General features: G+C 44.3%; 2 protein-coding genes across 2 annotated transcripts in view; one reads left to right on the plus strand and one right to left on the minus strand.

The window, feature by feature from the left end:
• LOC134408356 (IgGFc-binding protein-like) overlaps nucleotides 1-12,528 on the minus strand; it is a 65,139-nt gene extending 52,611 nt beyond the window's left edge. The window contains exon 1 of the mRNA XM_063140610.1: nucleotides 12,432-12,528. Coding sequence (XP_062996680.1) covers nucleotides 12,432-12,528 — 97 coding nt within the window. The remainder of the gene's footprint in view (nucleotides 1-12,431) is intronic.
• Nucleotides 1-20,191, plus strand: part of LOC134407723 (leucine-rich glioma-inactivated protein 1-like) — a 183,778-nt gene that overhangs the window by 137,076 nt on the left and 26,511 nt on the right. The window lies entirely within an intron of this gene.

Genomic DNA, 20,191 nt, shown 5'->3' on the forward strand with positions numbered 1-20,191 from the left:
GCGTTGTTGAAAAATACCTTTAAAAATAATGGGGAGAGTTAGAACCCTTTCTCTCTCACACACACACACTACAATCCCAATACAAATTCCTCCCCCCCCCCCATCTCAAGGTTGCATTTTGCAAAATAAAAACTCATCGTTTTCCAACCATAGACCTCCCAGGTCCCATACAGTTTGATCCAAAGATCGCCCAGTGCTGAAATGTCTTTCTATGGGCTTTACTGTATTTACCTTCAACCTACCTCTATCAGCTACTTCTTCCAAGGATGACACCTGCAAGGCTAAAGTTAGACAGAAGTGAGTAGAAACAATTAGCAAGACCTCGGCATGCTCGGGCCTGATGTTTTTTGCAAGGCTGATGGCTGGCACCTTCCCTTGGCTCCCCTTAAACATTTTTTTTTATCCTGGTACCATTTTAATTTCCCATAATACCCCTGACATAGCATCCCTCTGGGGCATTATGGGGAATTTAAAGGGTGGTGTCCACAACCCCACCAAGGGCTGTCTGGTGCTGATTGGCAAGCTGCCACCATTGGCTGCCATAATCATATAAGCCCACTTGGGAGAGGAGGCATTGACACAGGAGGAGACCATTTCAGGTCAAGCCCCCTCCTCAAACATGGAGCTGACTTGGGGTTTGCCAAGAACCATTTCACTAGTTGCCTGCCATGAGTAAGCATCACCTGCAGACCACTAGGTCAGGAAGAGGGATAGCTTGTTGTTGTTGTTTTATCTTTAGTTCATCAGTGCACCCTAGGTGACTAACTTAGGAATATGTGGATCACTTTTGTAGCTCATGCTTGCGTCTCTAAATGAAAGGTAATCTGAATACAACCTTGCCCAACACGGACACCTGCAAATGTGTTAGACTACAACTCCCATCTCCCATGCCAGCATAGCCGTATTGATTGGGAATGATGGTGGTTGTAGTCCAACACATTTGGAGGGCTCCAATTTGGGCAAGGATGACTTAATAGGCTATCAGCCATGACATTTAGGAATAAGACCTCTGCGTTCGGGAGCAATGAATGTCAGATGCCACAGACTTCCTTGGCTTGTTCATCTGACCTAGGGACAAGGAACAATGCCCCCTCCCCAATGTTGGTGGGGGGGGTTGGATTCCAGCTCCCATCAGCCTCCAGGCAGCATGGCCAATATGAAGAGATTTGAGACTCAAGAGGTGAGCTAAGTAACCACACAAGGTGATGATATCATGAGGCAGAGGCTATTAATGTCACAGGCTTGACAATTCTAGGGTGACCATATGAAAAGGAGGACAGGGCTCCTGTATCTTTAACAGTTGTATTGAAAAGGGAATTTCAGCAGGTGTCATTTGTATATATGGGGAACCTGGTGAAATTTCCTTTTCACCACAACCGTTAAAGCTGCAGGTGCCCTGTTTTGTTTTAAATCTGGTCACTCTAGTATAGCTCCTGCACTTTAACTGTTGTGATGAAGAGGGAATTTTAACAGGTTCTCCATATATACAAATGACACCTGCTGAAATTCCCTTTTCTATGCATCTGTTAAAGATACAGGAGCCCTGTCCTCCTTTTCATATGGTCACCTTATGTGACAACTCTTGAAAATCAAAAAAAGATGACACTAGGTTGATGCCTTGGACATGGGTGTGTAGATTAGGGGTGGAGCTAGTATGTCCTTTGGGCAGGCTTCCTTCATCCCCCACCACCAGCTCAAGAAAATAAAAAAAGCTTTGAGACATACTCACCCAGTGCTAGGAACTCTGTGAACAGAGGGAGATGTCGTCTCATTATTCTGAACCTCTCTCTCATTTCTTATATCAGAAACTGTGTTGGAAACCTAAGAATTACTACATTTTTTTCTGGTTTGATGTTCAACAAATCGCTTTGAATGCATTAGTTTAGGTGACAATTCTATGCACGCTTATTTGGGAGTTAGCTCTATTGAACACAATGGGGCTTACTTCTGAGTAAACATGCCTAGGATTGGGCTACACAACGTTCTATATATCTTGGTGGTCACACAGTTAAAGAAACCATACTCAATTAATCACATGCATTTTAGTTGATGAGCTAATTAATCCACCAATTACACTTCCCTATGGGCAAAAGACAATGGTGCTGAAAAGCAGGAAACACATTTTCTTTTTCTGTCCATGAATAAATTGTTGTTATTTCACTACGAGTGGGACTTATGATTATATCATCTGCAATAAATTATAACCTGATAAGATTTGTACAAGAAAATAACCAGCTCCATCCAGCTATTATTTATTTAATTATGTAAGGTATTTGTACCCCAGCTGTGAATAGCTGGATTTCAAAGCAGCTAGCAAACAAAAAACAACAATTACAACCAGAATATTGCAACAATAAAAGCAAAACACAATGACCCCAGATCTCTGGAACAAATTGCCATGGGGAGGAGGGGGCGTGTCTGCCATTTTCTATACTGCAGTCTTTTAAGAAGGCTTTGAAAATATATTATTTTACTCTGGCCTTCTCCTAGGATTGCTATTGTTGGAGTTTGTGTTTCTGTTTTATTGCTGGTTTTGTTTTGGAATTTTATTTATTTATGTGCAATATCTCTATTACCACTCAACATGTATAAACAGTAAAAAGAAAGAAGATTAAAAAAACAAATTAAAATGTTCAATTTTAAATAAAGGACCAGGGGGAAAAGTGGAGGCTTCTCGAAATGGACTTGCTGTACTTATTATGCTTTTATCACATTTAATATCATATTGTTTTATTGTTTTACATCATCTTAGGAAGGTTTTTGCTCTGAAAGGCAGCTAAGAAATATTTTAAAAGAATAAAATAAAATCAGTCAATCAACTGAAATCACTGAAAAGAAAATAATTAGTTAAGGCTACATTTCTATAGGCACTTAGCTGGCAGTAAGTCCCATTGCATGCAACTGGGCTTCTACAGGGAAGATTAACTATGGCTGGGCGTGATGTCTGGATTGACAAACCATGGTTTGTGATTGATCAGCAGACCAGAATCAGAATCTATGCTTTGGAGTTGGTTTGCAAACCATGATACATAACAGTGGTTTGGAATGGCTGTTGCTTCACCTCCAAAGGCTATTGAACCTTGAGATAGGTGTGCTGATAAAAGAATAATTGAAAGAAGACTATGGTTTGTCCATATGGTTCCTTGCTTCATCCATGTGTGGGCTTCTGAACCATGGTGAGTCCCAAATCAGGTTTGGATGTAATTTAGTGTTAGGGTTAGGGTCATGTCCCACATGAGAGGCATTCAAGAGGCAGCTGGACAGCCATCTGTCATATATGCTTTAAGGTGGATACCTGCATTGAGCAGGGGGTTGGACTTGTTGGTCTTATAGGCCCCCTTCCAACTCTACTATTCTATGATTCTATGATTCAGTGGTCACCGAATGAATATCATGGTGGAAGGGGATTTGAACCTGAATCTTCCAGGTCTAAGATAAAGCACTAGCCATAGCATTACACTTGCTCTTGACTGAAAGACAGATAAAACCGGAGAAAATAAATATTATATATATGCAAGAAAATAAGAGAATCCTCCACCCACCCATTTCATTCAAAGTAAAACTCTTACCAGCCACCCATCAGTATCCAACGAGGAGTCGACCAGAACACTTGTGTTGCAGTTCCCCTATTACCCACTTGATCTCGTCCCACAGCTCAGGGGGGTTTTATACAGGATCTCCCAGGAGGTGCAACTGAGAATAAATCCTGGACACTTTAAGAGGAATGAATAGGCTCATTTGTCAGCCCAACCTGTGGTGGAATAGCTTGGCAGGGAGACATTGTCCTTCGGCCTTCCTCAACCACCTCCATTGTTGCCAAGCCCTGGCAATCTCAGAGTACAAATATCAAACTGGGCAGTTCTGTGGGTTTATTTTGTGTGTTTTTAATGGATGCCCTGGGCAAAAGGAAAGGGCAATAACACCACATGGCTAATGAGCTGGAGGTAATCAGCCTTATGTAGAAAGAGGTAGTTGATGGTTTCCTGAATCTCTTATACCTAGATTTCAAGGTATTTTTTCAGGCTGAGGCATCAAAACGTATGCTTTCCAAAGAATGTATGGGATGTCAGAAACAGGATCAAGTAAATTATTAGGGTAAACACCCCAACCAGAAGGGAGGGAACAGGAAAACCAGACAAGTCCAGATGCAGTGACCATTTCTTTATTGAACTACACGTGTAGGAGGAAACTCACCCTCGACAGATCGAAGACGAGCTTCTCTCCCCATCATCCACAACCAACATCTTTTATAACATTCCTTGCCCCTCCCGATGAGCTCATGGCTCATCCCTGCTCCCATCCCTTGTAGATTGCAGAGTTATACATTTTCCATAAATGAAACTATTTCTAAGAGCTAACAATACATAACATTGTGACAACTATGCCCTGTTTATGTAACTTACTGTACCAGATAGGCCCCCCATGCAAGGACGGGAGAAGCTGACTTTGCTGACCATTAGGGTGGTTTTTGTGATAACAAGGAGAAAGCGCACCAAGGTGTCTGGAAGAATGGAGGCTTGGATCCGGGGTCCAAGGCCCTGGCAGCTGTGGTAGAGGAAGTTGCTACATTTGACCAGGCAGATTGGAGGCCTGCTCTGCAGGGGTAGAAAGTGCAGAGCAACCTTGAGCAACTGGCCAACTGCATTCTGATGACTCTATTAATGAACAGGGGGAAGGGAGGGGTCTGGTGGCAGAGCCCTGAGTGCTTGGTGTACACTTTTTCCCCAGAAAGGGGATCTTTTGGTGGGAGTCTTTTGACCACCTTAGTATTTCCACCATTTGTAGGCATGGGGTGGGGGGAAGTGTGCACCAAGCACTCAAGGGTCTGCCACCATACCACTCCTCCTTTCCTTCTGTTCATTAATAAAGAGTCATCAGACTGCAGTTGGCAGGTTGATCAAGGTTGCCCTGCACTCAGGGGGTCTTTTGGTGGGGGTCTTTTGACCACCTTAACAGAATGAGAAGGAATGGGATTTTTGGAGGGACCAGGCAAGATGGTGGGAGGTCATGACTCGATCTCCTGATGTTTGTTTCAGGGTAAATGCAGCTGAGAGAATCCAGTTGTTGCTCTGGGAGAGGAGGATTAGGGTTTGCACCCATACCATTTGCCTGCTCTGAATCGTGCTCTCTCTCCCCACAGACACACTAAGTTCTGGAGGATAACCAAGTACCCCACAGGCCAAAGAGCAGCTATGGGGAGGTGGATTGATTTGGAATGGAAATATAACATGGGTGTGAATCCCCCCCCCCATACACACACAACACAACACAACACAATCACACATGCTGTGGCCTTGATCTAAGTCAGCCCCCTTTGTGGCTGTAAGAGATCTTACCACCACAGTCCAAGCCCTGGTTCTTTCCAGACTGGACTATTGCAACCTGTTGTATACAGGGCTTCCCTTGAAGCAAATCCAATGCCTACAGCCTGTACAAAATGCAGCAGCCAGGTTGATCAAGGGGCTCCCAAAGTGGTCTTCTATCACTTTGATGCTTCAAGAGCTCCATTGGCTGCCGATGGCTGCTAGGGTGCGCTACAAGGGCTTGTTGACCATGTATAAAGCCCTGCATTGCTTGGGTCCTGGATACCTGAACACTCGCCTTTCTCCTGTGTCTCACCATTGGCAGACTCGCTCTCAGGAGCAGGGTGCCCTGATGGTCCCCCGCTACAAATTGGGCTTTTTCAGTGGCTGCCCCCCCCCCCCCCGTTATGGAATAATGTGCCACTGGAGATTAGACAGGCTCCAGCTCTCAATTGCTTCAAATGCCTTTGTAAGGTGTTTTTATTTTCACAAGAGTCTGGGGAGGGGGTGGTTTAAATTGGGGTTGAAGGCTTTTAATGGTTTGAGGGTGAGGGGTTTAATGGAATTGTTTTAATGTGGGGTGAGGGTTTTAATGGAATTGTTTTATATGTTATTGTAAAGCGCCTCGATGCCAGAAATGGTGAGGTGGCGCTATAAAAATGCTTTAAATAAATAAAATAAATAAATAATAATTAGACTGCATAGTGCATTTACCGTGTGTGTTGTGGCATAGTGGCTGTCAGGAAAACCACACAGCATGGACATCAATGGAGTCCAGATCAAGAGGTGAGATATAATGAACCCAAGGTGTAGTAAATACTCACGCACACATCTGAGGGTTGAGGGTTGAACTGACTTGAAGCGACCGAGGCCACTCAAGTGAGTTTATTGAGCATACACAGAGTTTAAGTAGGAAAATCTCTCCTCCTTCTTCCCCCCTCCCTCTCAGCCGAAACTCCTTTGATCACCCTGCTTGTACCCTGAATCCACATCTTTAATCCCCTCTGTTTGCTGAGTTAGTCTGCCTTGGTTGTTGATTCCATGTTAGTTACTGGAAGCCAACAGGACATGTCTAGGATTGAACAATGGTCAATTAACGGGGAGGAAGATAACAGCAAAGCCCTGCTAAGCCCGGGCAGTCTTCTGTCAACGTAACTCTCCAGGCCTGTGCTGTAATACTTCACCAAGGAAAGCGGATTCCTACAGCCCCTGGACATGTGGTTCCCACATACTGTGTGATTTTCAACAGCTTGGAGGCAGATGAATAATGAATCATTCCCAAGCAACAGTTAGTTAAAGCTGGCTCCCTGTGGAGGAGAGCAAGGGTAATGACTCAAAACCAACCCCACTTGCCTTTCTTTCTCTCTCAGACAGAGGCAGGAAAAAAGAGAAGAACAATAGGCCAATAGGATGTGATGGAGGAAGTGGTGCCTGCCAGATGGGTGGGCAAAGGAGAAAATGCCAGATTCTCTTCTTGCTAGAAGACCTGAGCCATCTATTAATCAATTACAGGGAAGGGGAAGGGGTGACCTGCCAGATGTTGTTGGTCTGCAGCTTCCATCATGCCTTGCCATTGGCTATGTGGCTGGGACTGATGAGAGTTACAGTCCAACAACATCTGGAGAGCCACACATAGGGATGTTGGACAAAGAGCTTCATCACACCAGGGTTATACTGTGCAATGACTGTGAATAGCGTGCAAAGGACCCTGGAGTTTTCCAGTTTATAATTGCTTTGACTGTGAAGTACTCCCAGGCATCCTGCTTTAATTGTGCTATAAAGCCGAAAGAACTGACCTATTTTGCTACCTCTTTAGGAGCGAATCTTTTGTTGTTCTCTGAGCAGCCACTGGGGGCGCAGGAGGAGGATTTGATATGTTTAAACTTCAAATTAAACAAATGCTTACATCTGCGTAAGTTTTAAAGATAAAGGCATCAAAATTGGCACAGTAATAGATATTAAGGAGAGCTTTAAGCACACCAAACTTGAATTGGATTGGGTCATCCGTTGATTTTTTATGATTTTTTTACATTTCCCCCTAAAGCCTTTTTCCTGGTATGCAAAGGATCTTAGGAGCACTGCCGCCCAGGGTGTGATTTAGCTAACACCAGCAACAACAGCAGCAGCAGCTTTACGCTAAAGGGGATAATTTGAGGGAAACAGGTATGTGGGATGAAGCTAAAATCTGCAGCGGATTCAAATGAGTTCAAATTTCTATAAACCTGGCCTGCAGATTCTACAGCAGACTGGGTTTTTTCCTAGTGGTCGGTTTCCACAAATTTGCAGACCATTTGGTTTTGAATTTATTTATTTTAACATTTAGGGAAAATTTGTGCAAATCCACCCTTGCACTAATGCGCATTAGCATTAATGCACACTAGCAGATGAGAATTAGTGCTAATGTGCATTAGCACAAGTGGAGCAAAATCCCTAAAAAAACTGATTCTGGCAACGAGCAAATATTGGAACGAAACATGCCAGAAAATCCACAGAACACAGATGGAATGGATTTAGCAGAATTCATACACCCCTATCCGTGTGTTCCCCACACTTGCTTAGACCCCACCTAATTGCACAATGCTTTGTACTCTTGATTGCTGAACATGAAATAGAGATCAGCAGGTGCTGTTATTCGTAGCATGAAAACCAAGCTTTGCTTGCTTCATTTCTAGCATTGGGCTGCAGTTCAATGCCCAGCAGTTGCATCAAGAAATAAATTGACTACCCTTCTCAGGATATAATAATAATGCTTGATCAAAAGGTAAGGGAGATCATGATAAATAGGCTCATTATTCTAACATGGCATTTGCCTCCAGGTTTAGATTGGTTAGGCCGGTTTGACTGATGCAAAGTGTAGATGTACCCAGGAAGTCTCCATGTTTAAGGGCACATCACCTGCACAGCTCTGAAATGCATCAAAGCTCCATCGATTTGGACCCTGGTAACCTAGTTCCATCATCCTCACCTTGATGATATGGAGTCTCTGACACTGTTGACTGCTGATGTCCTGCTGGCTCTCGGCTGCTGATGAGGTGAAGCAAGGAGAGAACAAGCAGAGTTAACCATTAACAGGTGTTGGGTCCCTGTTCCTCTCCCCTCCAGGCGGATGTGGCTTCCCTCTCCTTTAGCAGTGCTATTGTTCTCACTCACTATGGGGCCTCAGGACACACTAGCCCCCATTATGCTGTCATTTCAGAGAAAGACAGAAAGAAAAGAGGACCCATTAGTCACTAGAGCCTGGCTCCTATTGGAGATGTAATGACTTCTCCATCCACCCTGAAGCAAGTGTGTGGCATTTAACCCTGGGAAGCTGAAATTCTTCCCTGGGTACCAGCAAGCTTGGCTGAGCAGGTCCTTAATTGGATTTGGGCAGTGCCCGTGGAGGGTGGGCTCCTCCGATGGGCCTGATCCCGGTTGTTACTTTGGTCCATGGGAGTGCAGTGGAGGCTGCTGGATCTTATTTTGGTGGGGCTGTGAATCCATTCTGGGTTTCATTCAGAACCATCCAGAACTCTAAAGGATTTGAGAACTACAAGTTCAACCACAGCTTTTAAAGCTCAGCTAAAAACTTTTCTTTTTCCTAAAGCTTTTAAAACTTGATTTTGTTCGGACTTTATACTGTTAGTTTTACCCTACTCTGTGCCTGTTTGCTTTCTCTTCCCCTCCTTATTGTTTTATTATGGTTTTATTAGAATGTAAGCCTATGCGGCAGGGTCTTGCTATTTACTGTTTTACTCTGTACAGCACCATGTATATTGATGGTGCTATATAAAATAATAATAATAATAATAATAATAATAATAATAATAATAATAATATTTTATACTTACTCTTGTTCCCTGCCTTGATCTAAAGGGAGAGGCGGGTAAGAATTATTATTATTATTATTATTATTATTATTATTATTATTATTATTATTATTATTATTATTTGCCTTTAGAGTTCTAGCAGGTTCTGAGTAAAACCCCAAATGAATTCACAGCCCCACCGAAATCCAAGCCCCCAGCCCCCATTGCTTTTCACCACCAGCCCAATACTTCTCTTTACCACCACAACCACCCCAAACTTGAATGGAGCCTTTCATCCCTCCTGGCCATAAAAGCATGCTCTACCCAGGATCCTTACACATTGGCTTGTTTTCAAGGACAGAGAGAAGCACAGATACGGCCACTAGGTGGCGAACGCCACCTTCCACTCCTACAGCTTCTAGGAGGAAGGAGGGATGGGTGAGGAATTTGTTTGGTTCACATTTTAATGCAAATGTATCAAATTCACACTTTGTGATCCTACATACGAACAGGACACAGATATGTGTCAATATTTGCCCTTTCAAGAAATCTGCAAAGCAGTTCACAATTTTTTTAAAAAAAATAAGTGAGCCAAAATTCAGATATTACAGAGAGGAATGCATAAAATGCATATATGTGCACAAACCACTTCATTTTAGGAGGAAACTCCTTGCAGAAAATGTGTATACTTGGAAATGTGCATACAAAGTGTGTATATTTTGAGAAATATGCATGAAACTGAATGAAACCAAGTTTGACAGATGTGTCTGTCCATAAAGGTGACCACAACGAATGGATTGTGCAGAGTTAGACATGGAATTGTGTTTTGTGAGTCCTTCGCAACATGATTTTCCAGGCAAGAAGTCCTCCAAGGTGAGGAAAGTGGGATTGACTATTTAGGACCATTTCTTGTGGCGTAAGTTAGGGATGTGCTCCGCTTCTAATCGGACCGGCATATTCGGAGGCGAAGAGGATTGGGGGGCCGGCAGAGCATGGCGAAGAGGATCGAGGTGAAGGCGGATCCTTTGCCTCGATCCGGAGCTCCGCCGGAAAGGTAAGTGGGGTTTACCGGGCCCTGGCGCTGTCGCTGTTGCCCATGCAGCGACAGCAGCAGGGCCTGGTAACCCCCACTCTCCCTTACCTGCCTCTGTCCGCGGTCCCTCGGCTTCTTCAACTGAGCCCGCAGTTCAACCATTAAGTCTAGGCCGCACTTTCCTCTTTGCTTTAGCTATGTTTGCTATCGTCCTCATTGATCTGATTTCTTGAGGTTGGAGCCAAATGAGCATTTAATTAAAGAATGTAGTTAGTTTTTAATAATGGAGATTTTGAATTGCCCAGTTGGAATGTTAATAGGCTAATATTTCAGAATTAGATTCTTACCTATCATTGGGTTCTTACATGGCAGCATGTCACAACATGAATAAATACTTCACCAGTGGCAGTAGCTACTACATGTAATTCAAATAAAGTCCAGGTAGCATATTTGAATGAGATGTTACAGAGCTAGAATTAATTATGGCCTTTGTCTCAGCCACATTTTAGCCACAACACAGGTACCTCATTCTGTTCCACTTCTCAAAAGACGACTCCATGTAAAGGTCATTGAGTCCAACCCCCTGCTCAATGCAAGAATCCACCCTAAAGCATCCCTGACAGATGGTTGTCCAGCTGCCTCTTGAAGGCCTCTTCAAATACGTTGCACGATTTAGAAGTATACTTCTATTCATGCAGCCCAAAATGCCATTTTATTTTTTTATTTTTTGTGCAGCCACATCACACCGTTGGCTCATATTCAGCTTGTCCCAAGTCCCCTCTCGCTTGTAGTGTTGCTGAGCCAAGTATCCCCCATCTTGTGACTGTGTTTTCAGCCCAGCACTCCAGCCTATCAAGATCATTTTGAAGTTCCAAAGGAAGATTCTCCAAAACTGGGTAGTTTCAAAGTCAGTGGGTCATGGGAACCTTGGTAGGTACCAGCCCCTCCAATATTTTGACAGCAATGTTCTCAGCCAGGTATCATATTATCCTGTGTTGAGGAAACCAATGCTGCAGCTAGGAATGCCCGGTGCCATGAAATCTGGCCCTTTTTGACGCTTGTTGGATTCCCACAGTGTCTCAACTCAGCTTGCATTTGGGAGCCAAGACATGGATTTCTTCCCAGAATCCAGGGACTTCTGGGTGTGTTTTTTTTTTAAAAAAAAACATGTAAAAAGCAATTTGCACAAATTACAGGTAAATATGGGGGGGAAATGAGCAAACTGCTTTTTCCACAAATAAAATTAGAAACCCAGAAACATGTGGGAAAGTGAGTCAAAGTCCGGGGGGCTGAACTGATTAAAGCTCAGTGGACATCACCACCACCACCCCAGGTGGATTCCTCCATCATTCCTACATGCAGCTAGGTAAATTTAGACCATGGACTTCACAGTCTTAAGAGGACCCTCTTTAGATAGCAGTGTGTGTTACTTCCATTGTGAAGTATACAACGAACATTTCTCTTCCATATCCCCATCATATCCCCATCTGCACACCATTCTATGCTTTACAACTGCTACTACCTTACTTATATGTTAGAAAAACAACAAAACTATTTGCCAATCCTATATATATATATATATATATATTCTGAACCTGTGCACTTTTGCATTATAAACTCCCTTAAATCATAGGGAGTTGTAACAATTGTAACAAGAACAAAATGGAGTCTGCTTCTGCTACTCTGAAGCCCTCATCACCAGTGGCCTTCTCGGTGACAGGTTTTTTGGGGGGGCGGGGTTATGGGGGATGGGGGAGGATTTTGGCCCCAAGGTCCAGTGCTAGCTGCACCACGAAATGGAACCTTGTCCATCATCTCACCAAACATTCCTAGATTGATAGGCATTGCTTTTGCTGTGGACTGTTCCCATTCTGAGAAGATGGGAGTCTTTCATGAAATGCCCCTTTTATGGCTGTTGAAGTCACCCACGACTGGCATGGGCAACTTTTGGTCCTGGGTGACTTCAACATCCCATTCGGGACCAATTTGTCAGGTTCAGCTCAGGAGTTCATGGCATCTATGACAAACATGGGCCTATCCCAATTGGTCTCTGGACCCACACATTCAGCAGGTCGCACCCTCGATACTGTTTTCAGTTCTGAGCAGACAGATCTGTGGATTGAGAGGCATTGCTTTTGCTGTGGACTGTTCCCCTTCTGAGAAGATGGAAGTCTTTCATGAAATGCCTCTTTTATGACTGTAGGGTACCACTCATGCAAAGTGGGCAGCCAAACCACTCAAACTAGAACTGGGATGGTCGCCATGTTCCTATGTTTTGGTCTTGCTCTTTGACAAATGGGGTCATACGCACATTATCGCTGTAGAAGGTGTTGCCATTGAAGGTGGAAGGCTCTGAAATGGGGACCTCTGGTGACGTCCCATCATCATCTTTGGGGGTCTTCATATCTCCTACAGCTGACTCATAGGGATGTAAAAGGTGTTCTGGAGGGAAGGAAGAGAGAATGCCTTGATATCTCAAACCTGACTCAAACCTGTGAGAAAGCAGATGCTGTTGTGTGTCATCAGGGGGGATGGGAACCCATGAGAATGTGTAAAGTTCCATAATCAGGAATTTTAAGGTTAAAATGGACCCTTATACTGCCATCCTATGCGTAGCTACACAGAAGGAAGCCTCAGTGTAGCCTTCTCCCTATAAGACTTGCAAACCATATAATATCTTTTTAAAAAACAACACTTATATCGCACAAGCTTTTGAATGTAGTCCTCTTATTATTAGATCAAGCTTGCTTTGAAGTGCATGGTTTATATAGGGTCAGATCTAGATGAAATTAATTGAACGTGGGTCCCATTGAAATCAGTGGGTCCAGCTAATCATAACTGATATTAAATCTCATTGACATAACAAAAGGAAAAGAGGTAATGGTTGCAATCTGATACAGACACATATCAGAACAAACTTTAAAGTGGAATTCAGGCCTTAGCTAGACCAGGTGAACCTCAGGATCATCCTTGTGCATCCAGATGATGCACAGGGGATCCCAGGATCAGGGAGGGATCATCCCTCACTTGACCTCACTTGATACAGCCCTCCCCTTTGGGCCTGCTTTTTCCGCGGTCCCGGGCTGAGCCCGAGACTACGGAACGTGTGGCCCGTTTCCACGGTTTGACACAGCTCCACTCGATTACTCGCTCAAAGCTGGGAGAGCTGCACCCATCGGGGTTAGGGTGGGTGGAGCGGGAAAACCAAAATAAATTTAAAAAACCACTTACCTTCAGTGCATGAGTGTTCGTGCGCTGCCATCGCTTTAAGAAAATTTTAGAAATGGCAGGCACGTCGCCTCTCTTCCTGAGGTCGTCGCGCCTTATGTGTAAATGGAGGAGGGATCTTGCGTTAATCACAATGTGAGATCTTCACTCCTCCATTGCGTGGTAAAAGGTAGGTCTAGCTAAGGCCTTAGAGAGCTCAAATGTTGCTGATTTGCACATCCCTACCCCCCGCCCTTCGCAACTATGATGATTATAAATTTATTTTCAGTTTTTCAAATTAAATCGGGGGGTTGTCATCAACAATGTCATCAGTAGGATTTATCTGCCCATTGTGATCTGGATCATTTAAATAACTCTGTTTGCTAAAAAATATGCATGCATCCGATTTTACCTTTGGTTTCTCTTGTTTCAGGTACTGGGGAAGGCAGGGCTGAACCTGTGTGCATGAGAGAGAGAGAGAGAGAGAGAGAGAGAGAGAGAGAGAGAGAGAATTGTGAATCTCATGCCAGATCTACATGGTGTAACTGAAATTGCCAGGTATTTATTTATTGTTATTTGATTTGAGGGTCAAAACCAATGCACTCGACAGCATGCGTACATTGGGAAAATGTGCATAAAAATGCACTTTTGAAAAATGTGCACAAGTTTAATCAATGGGGAAAGAACGAGAACGTTTCAAAAATGCACACAATGGAGGCGTACGTTAGAAAAGTAGATATATAAATACGCAACTATTTTCATGCAATAGATTTTAAAAAGCAGTCTGGTAGGGATTCAATTTGGAATGAGTTTCAAGATGGAATGTGGAAAATTCTGGTGAGATCAAATTTTGCTAATTTGCACATTCCTATTCTGGACATAGGAGAGAAGCTGTAGGAATCTAGGAGGCTGCTGGGCCTATGGATTCCCACGCAAGGCCCCATACCAGCTAACGACTTAACAAGGGCTGAAGCACCTCAGTGATTCTTGGTGTGACCTTCTTCCATTCAGGGCCGAAAGCACCTTCTATGATCTTTCACTCATTTTGACACGTTCGTTTACCCATTTCTAGACACCAGCTTCTGGTGAAGCTTAAATTACTCTCTCAGTTCAACTTACCCAGCAGAAGTAGCAGGACGGCAAAGGATGTCTTCATATTGGCTTCTCCTAGTGCATGACCAACAGCAGCCCAGGACACAAGGAGTAGGAGGAGAGGAAATATAAAATGGAATTAGGGTGAGTGTAAGATGAGAATGATGGTTTCTTCCTTTGGGCAAGAGTGATCTGTCCCTCCCCAGGCAGCTTTGGAAGGAGGAGGGGAGAGAGTGTGAAAGAAAGGGTAGCAGAGAGAGAGAGAGAGAGAGAAAGGGTGGCAGAAAGAAGGAGAGAAAGGGGGCTAGTACTAGTGTAGATAGAATTAAAGAAAAAAGGATGCCCCAAATACACACTGTTTGCTCTGGCCCCACCCACGACTGGCATGGGCAACTTTTGGTCCTGGGTGACTTCAACATCCCATTCGGGACCGGTTTGTCAGGTTCAGCTCAGGAGTTCATGGCATCCATGACAAACATGGGCCTATCCCAATTGGTCTCTGGACCCACACATTCAGCAGGTCGCACCCTCGATGCTATTTTCAGTTCCAAACAGACAGATATGTGGGAGGAGGTGATAAATACCTCTGCGTTGTCATGGACAGACAATTTTCTGATCAGAGTTAGTCTCATGGCTACCATCCGCCCCTGGAGGGGTGGCGGACCTATTAAGATGGTCCACCCTCAAAGGCTCATGGATCCTCTTGGATTCCAGAAAGCCTTAGAGGATGCTATGCCTGGTGTTGTCAATAGATGGAAGCCCTGGTCAATAGATGGAATCAAGACCTAGCTAGGGCTATCGACACGATTGCCCCCAAATGTCCCCTCTGACCTGCTTCCAATCGAGCACCTTGGTACACAGAAGATCTCAGGAAATTGAAGCAGGAAGGTCGACGACGGGAGCGCCGATGGCGGAAAACTCGACTCATATCCGACAAGACACGATATAGAGAACATCTTCGTTCCTGCAGGGTGGCAATACATGCAGCAAAGAAAACTTTCTTCTCAGCCCACATTGCATCTGCGAATTTGCATCCAGCACAACTGTTCAGGGTGGTGAGGGGTCTAATTTACGCACCTTCTCCCCTGAACCCAGTTTTAGAACCTTCAGTAATTCGCTGTGATGCATTTTACTATCATTTCACAGATAAAATCTCTCGGATAAGAGCCAATTTAGATGCCGTCATTATAACAGAAGCTGAAGATGAGGTGTCCAGCAACTCCGTGAGTAGGATTACACTGGATCAGTTCCAGTTGGTGAGTACTGAAGTTGTGGACAAGCTGTTTGGACAAGTAAGGAGGACAACTTGTCCTCTCGATCCCTGTCCTTCTTGGCTGGTCGCCCAGGGAGGAGATGCAATTAGATTACAACTACAAAATATTATTATTATCTCAGGGAGGGGAGTTTTCATCATGTTTAAAAGAAGCACTGGTACGGCCACTTCTAAAAAAGCCCTCCCTGCACCCCCTGGACCTTAGTAATTACAGACGGTATCAAATCTTCAATTTTTGGGCAAGGTGATTGAGAGGGCAGTTGCCTTTCAACTCCAAGCAGTTTTGGATGATACAGATTTTCTTGACCCGTTTCAAACCGGCTTTAGGGCAGGATACAGAGTTGAGACAGCTATGGTCACCTTAGTGGATGATCATCGCATGAGTATTGACAGGGGGAGCGTGTCCCTGCTGGTACTTTTGGACTTTTCAGCGGCTTTCGATACCATCGACCATGATATCCTTCTGGCATGCCTGAGGGGTTTGGGAATCGGGGGTACTGTGCTTCAGTGGTTCCGGTCCTACCTCTCAGGTAGATTCCAGATGGTGATACTTGGGGATAGTTGCTCCTCAAAGAAGGAGCTGTTGTATGGCGTACCACAAGGTGCCATCCTATCCCCAATGCTGTTTAACATCTACATGAAACTGCTGGGAGAGATCATCCAGAGGCATGGGATGGGGTGCTATCAGTATGCTGATGACACCCAAATATATTTCTCTATGCCTTCAATAACAGCATCAGCTAATGATATTGTGTCTCCTCTAAACGAATGCCTGGAGGTGGTAATGGGCTGGATGAGGAAATACAAACTGAAGCTGAATCCAGACAAAACAGAGGTGCTTGCTGTCAAGGGCTCTGACCTAGGTTTGGAGGTGTGTCAGCCAGTTCTGGATTTGGCTACACTCCACCTGAAAGACTGTGTTCGCAGTTTGGGGGTGCTCCTGGATCCGTCACTCCAAATGGCAGCCCAGATAAACGTGATGGCCAGGAGTGCCCTCTATCAGCTTCGGCTGATACACCAGCTGCGCCCCTTCTTACAGTCAGAAGACCTAAAGACAGTTCTGCACGCGCTAGTAACCTCAAGGCTTGACTTCTGCAATGTGCTGTACATAGGGCTACCATTGTACCTAGTTCGGAAACTTCAACTAGTTCAAATATGGCAGCCAGGTTGGTCACCGGTACATCTAGGGGTGAGCATATTACCCCAGCATTAAAATCACTCCACTGGCTGCCGATTAGTTTCCGAGCAAAGTACAAAGTGTTGGTCATTACCTTTAAAGCCCTAAATGGTTTGGGTCCAGGTTACCTGCGGGATCGCCTTCTCCCATACAGTCCGCCCCGCACACTCAGGTCCTCTAGGGAGAATTTACTTCAGTCAGCGTAGACTAGGCTGACATCAGTTTCCCAGAGGACCTTTTCTTCTGTTGCCCCTGGATTATGGAACGGCCTGCCGAAGGAGATTCGTAATATTAACTCTCTCTGAGATTTTAAGGCAGCTTTCAAGACTAGCCTTTTCCGGCAGGCCTACCCAGATTAATATAAAATCAAGAATTTTTAAAATGTGTTGATTCCTGTACTAATGTTGTTCCCCGCCTCGATCCAAAGGGAGAGGCGGGTAAGAAATAAATTTATTATTATTATTATTATTATTATTATTATTATTATTATTATTATTATGTGTCAGCTGACAGATGATTCCTGAGGAAATGCAGTCCTTAATTGGTTCCGCACTGTGGATAGATCCTTTATAATTCTGGTTGGTTCTGACTTAAACCTGGGAATGGATTCACAGCCCCACTGAAATTGAAGCCACCAACTTCCGCTGCCTACTTCTGTTTATGCTATTGATACCTGGAAGATGCCTCCATATTGCACACATCCTGCGTTTCGCCCCTGCCTTACTCACCTCTTGGTTCTTCAAGTCTTCTGAGTCTCTGCTGCCCACGCTCAGGCTTCCTTGATGAGCCTCTGCTGTTTTTATAGACAGCCACCCAAGATTCACGTACTCAACCACCCCACCCGCAAGAAGTGACAGGCCACCATCCACGTCACGGATTTGGCCATGTACCCCAGAGACGGATAGCTGACCTAGTTAAACCCCAAGACATTATTCCAAAAGGTCGTCAGTGTAAGCACTGAGTACTAAGGGTGAACACTCTGCTCTGGAACGTGAACATCCACAGAGCATTTGACCTTCCAGTGCAGAGATTGGCTGCTTCGAAACCCAGCTATTAATATCAGAGCAGAATCATGCCCAATTGGCATGATTATCCAAAATTATCCTGGTGTGTGTGTGTGTGTGTGAGTGTGAGTGTGTGTGTGTGTGTAACTTGAATATCTCCATATTTGGAAGATGCTGAGTGGGGTGAGGGATAGCTTTGATATTGACTTCTGTGGCTAACCAATTAGGAATAGCCACAACGCTGTCCCTGACCATGTTGTCCTCCAATCGCAGTGTCCAGGGGAGTGGGAAACACTAACTGGCTGCTGATTCTCGTCGGGGGGGGGGGGAGAAAAGGAGAGCGTTTCTGCTCAGATTCATAGAAGTCAATCATCCACATTTCCACAGTGTGAATGTGCTGCTTGGCTGGCTGGCTGGCGTATTGAGTGAGTAAGCTTCTACACTTGAGTCAGCAGGCTCTATTTTTATGGCTGGGCTTGCAGTGTAGAGGGGTGGGGGAGTTCTATCCAATAGATCTGGAGGGGACCAGGTTGAAGAAGACTGGAATAAGGTTTTTTTTAATCCTAAAAAAAATCCTAAAAAATCAAGGCATGAATGGATCTTCTTCAGACTTTGCATGGCTAAAGCCCTCTTTGTACCTCCTCCTACCATTTATTGGTTGTTTGAAGTGGGGACATCTCCCCCTCGCTCAACAGGGTCTTGCACTGGGATTTGCTTCTCTTGTTACAGAATACCAAAGTAGAATATTACGTAAGACGGCGGACAACTCTTTTGCATGCTTACTCAGTAAATAAATCCCACTGAGTTCAATGGATGCATTTCCAAATTAGAGCCCCTAAGATTGCAGAGTAGGATGGAAATGGAAATACAAACATACGCGCGTGCGCACACACACACACAAACACAAAGGGATTCAGAAGCAGCCAAAGGACTCCTTTTGAAACTGACAAGACATTTGGGTGGAAATGACCAGCCTTGTCTTGCTTTGAATAGCGCCTCTATGGACCTACTGACCAACATGTTCCTTCGCTGTGGAAAACTATAAACTGCAAGGGTTTAAGGGAGGAAAATTTAAAATGTATATGTAATAATCAACGAATGAAACAATCTGATTAAAATTTCGTATACGGAAAGCCCTCCTTAAGACCTTCCAATGTGCCAATTTGTATCTCTTTATCTTTAAAAAGGAGGGTGCTGCTGGCAAAAAGGGTGCATTTTACACATGCTTGGAAGCAAAGGCTCCATTAAACACACACACAGAACTAAAGAGTCTCTCTCTCCCCCACACACACATTCTTTTCCTCTCTCACAGTCCTGTATACATGTGGGCGAGGGTTGTTGCTGCTGCTTTTTGCTTGTTAAACTGGGGATTAGCCAGTCCTGTTTACCTTACCCTTTCCTACCATGTGGTAACACAGGGGCAGTATCCCACTCTGTCATTCTACTACTGCCAACAACATTGTGCTAGCAGAAACTAGGTTTCAAATTATGAACATAAGAGGAGACCCCAATTAAAATTGCCATGTTGCCCCCTTTTAATGCTCACTCACACTGTACTTTTAATTTTCCAAATGTAATAATTTCATGCCAAACCACATTGGACATAATTATATTTTATGTTCCTAAAGTCAATCTGTAAAGAAGTGCTACTACTTTTTTTTTTAAAAAAAAAAATCCAAACATTTCCATTACCCCCCGGAAAAAAAATATTCCCCCATGGCTTCAAAATTTCTGGAAATTTTACATCTCTACAGATTCCGCCACTCCATATGTCTGCAAGATAATACTCTTAATGTAGACATTAGAGCAGGGGTGTGGAACCAAGGGGCTGAGGGCCAAAAGGACCCAAGTGTGAGCAGACGGGGTGTCAAAAGCTGAAGTAGCACAGAGCGCAGTGGCACACTGCCCAGCCCCAGACTCCAATGTTCTTTAGGGCTCATTTCTAGAACATATAAAGTAATATAATTAAAATAAGCCTTCTGAGCATGCACAGAGTGCCTTTCTGCACAACTGGGTACTCACAACCATCCCCCAGAAGTTGTGAGAGCATCACACACACGTTCCCTCTGCTGTCTCCCCCCCTCTCTCTCCCCCTCTCTCTCTCTCACACACACAAACACACACACTTTTTCTGAAAAGCACCTTTCAGTTTTCCACCTCTTGAAAGAAAGAGCACAACTACAATGCCAGCATTTCTGTTTATTGCTACACTACAATTTAATGGTGACTGCAGAAGGCTCCCAGCCTATAGAGGGCAGCAGAGGCATTGTTCCATGTCCCAGCTGTCTCTGTTCTGATGGCATTTGCAAAGGTC

The sequence above is a fragment of the Elgaria multicarinata genome, chromosome 13, assembly GCF_023053635.1.
Source record: "Elgaria multicarinata webbii isolate HBS135686 ecotype San Diego chromosome 13, rElgMul1.1.pri, whole genome shotgun sequence".
Classification (NCBI taxonomy): Eukaryota; Metazoa; Chordata; class Lepidosauria; order Squamata; family Anguidae; genus Elgaria; species Elgaria multicarinata.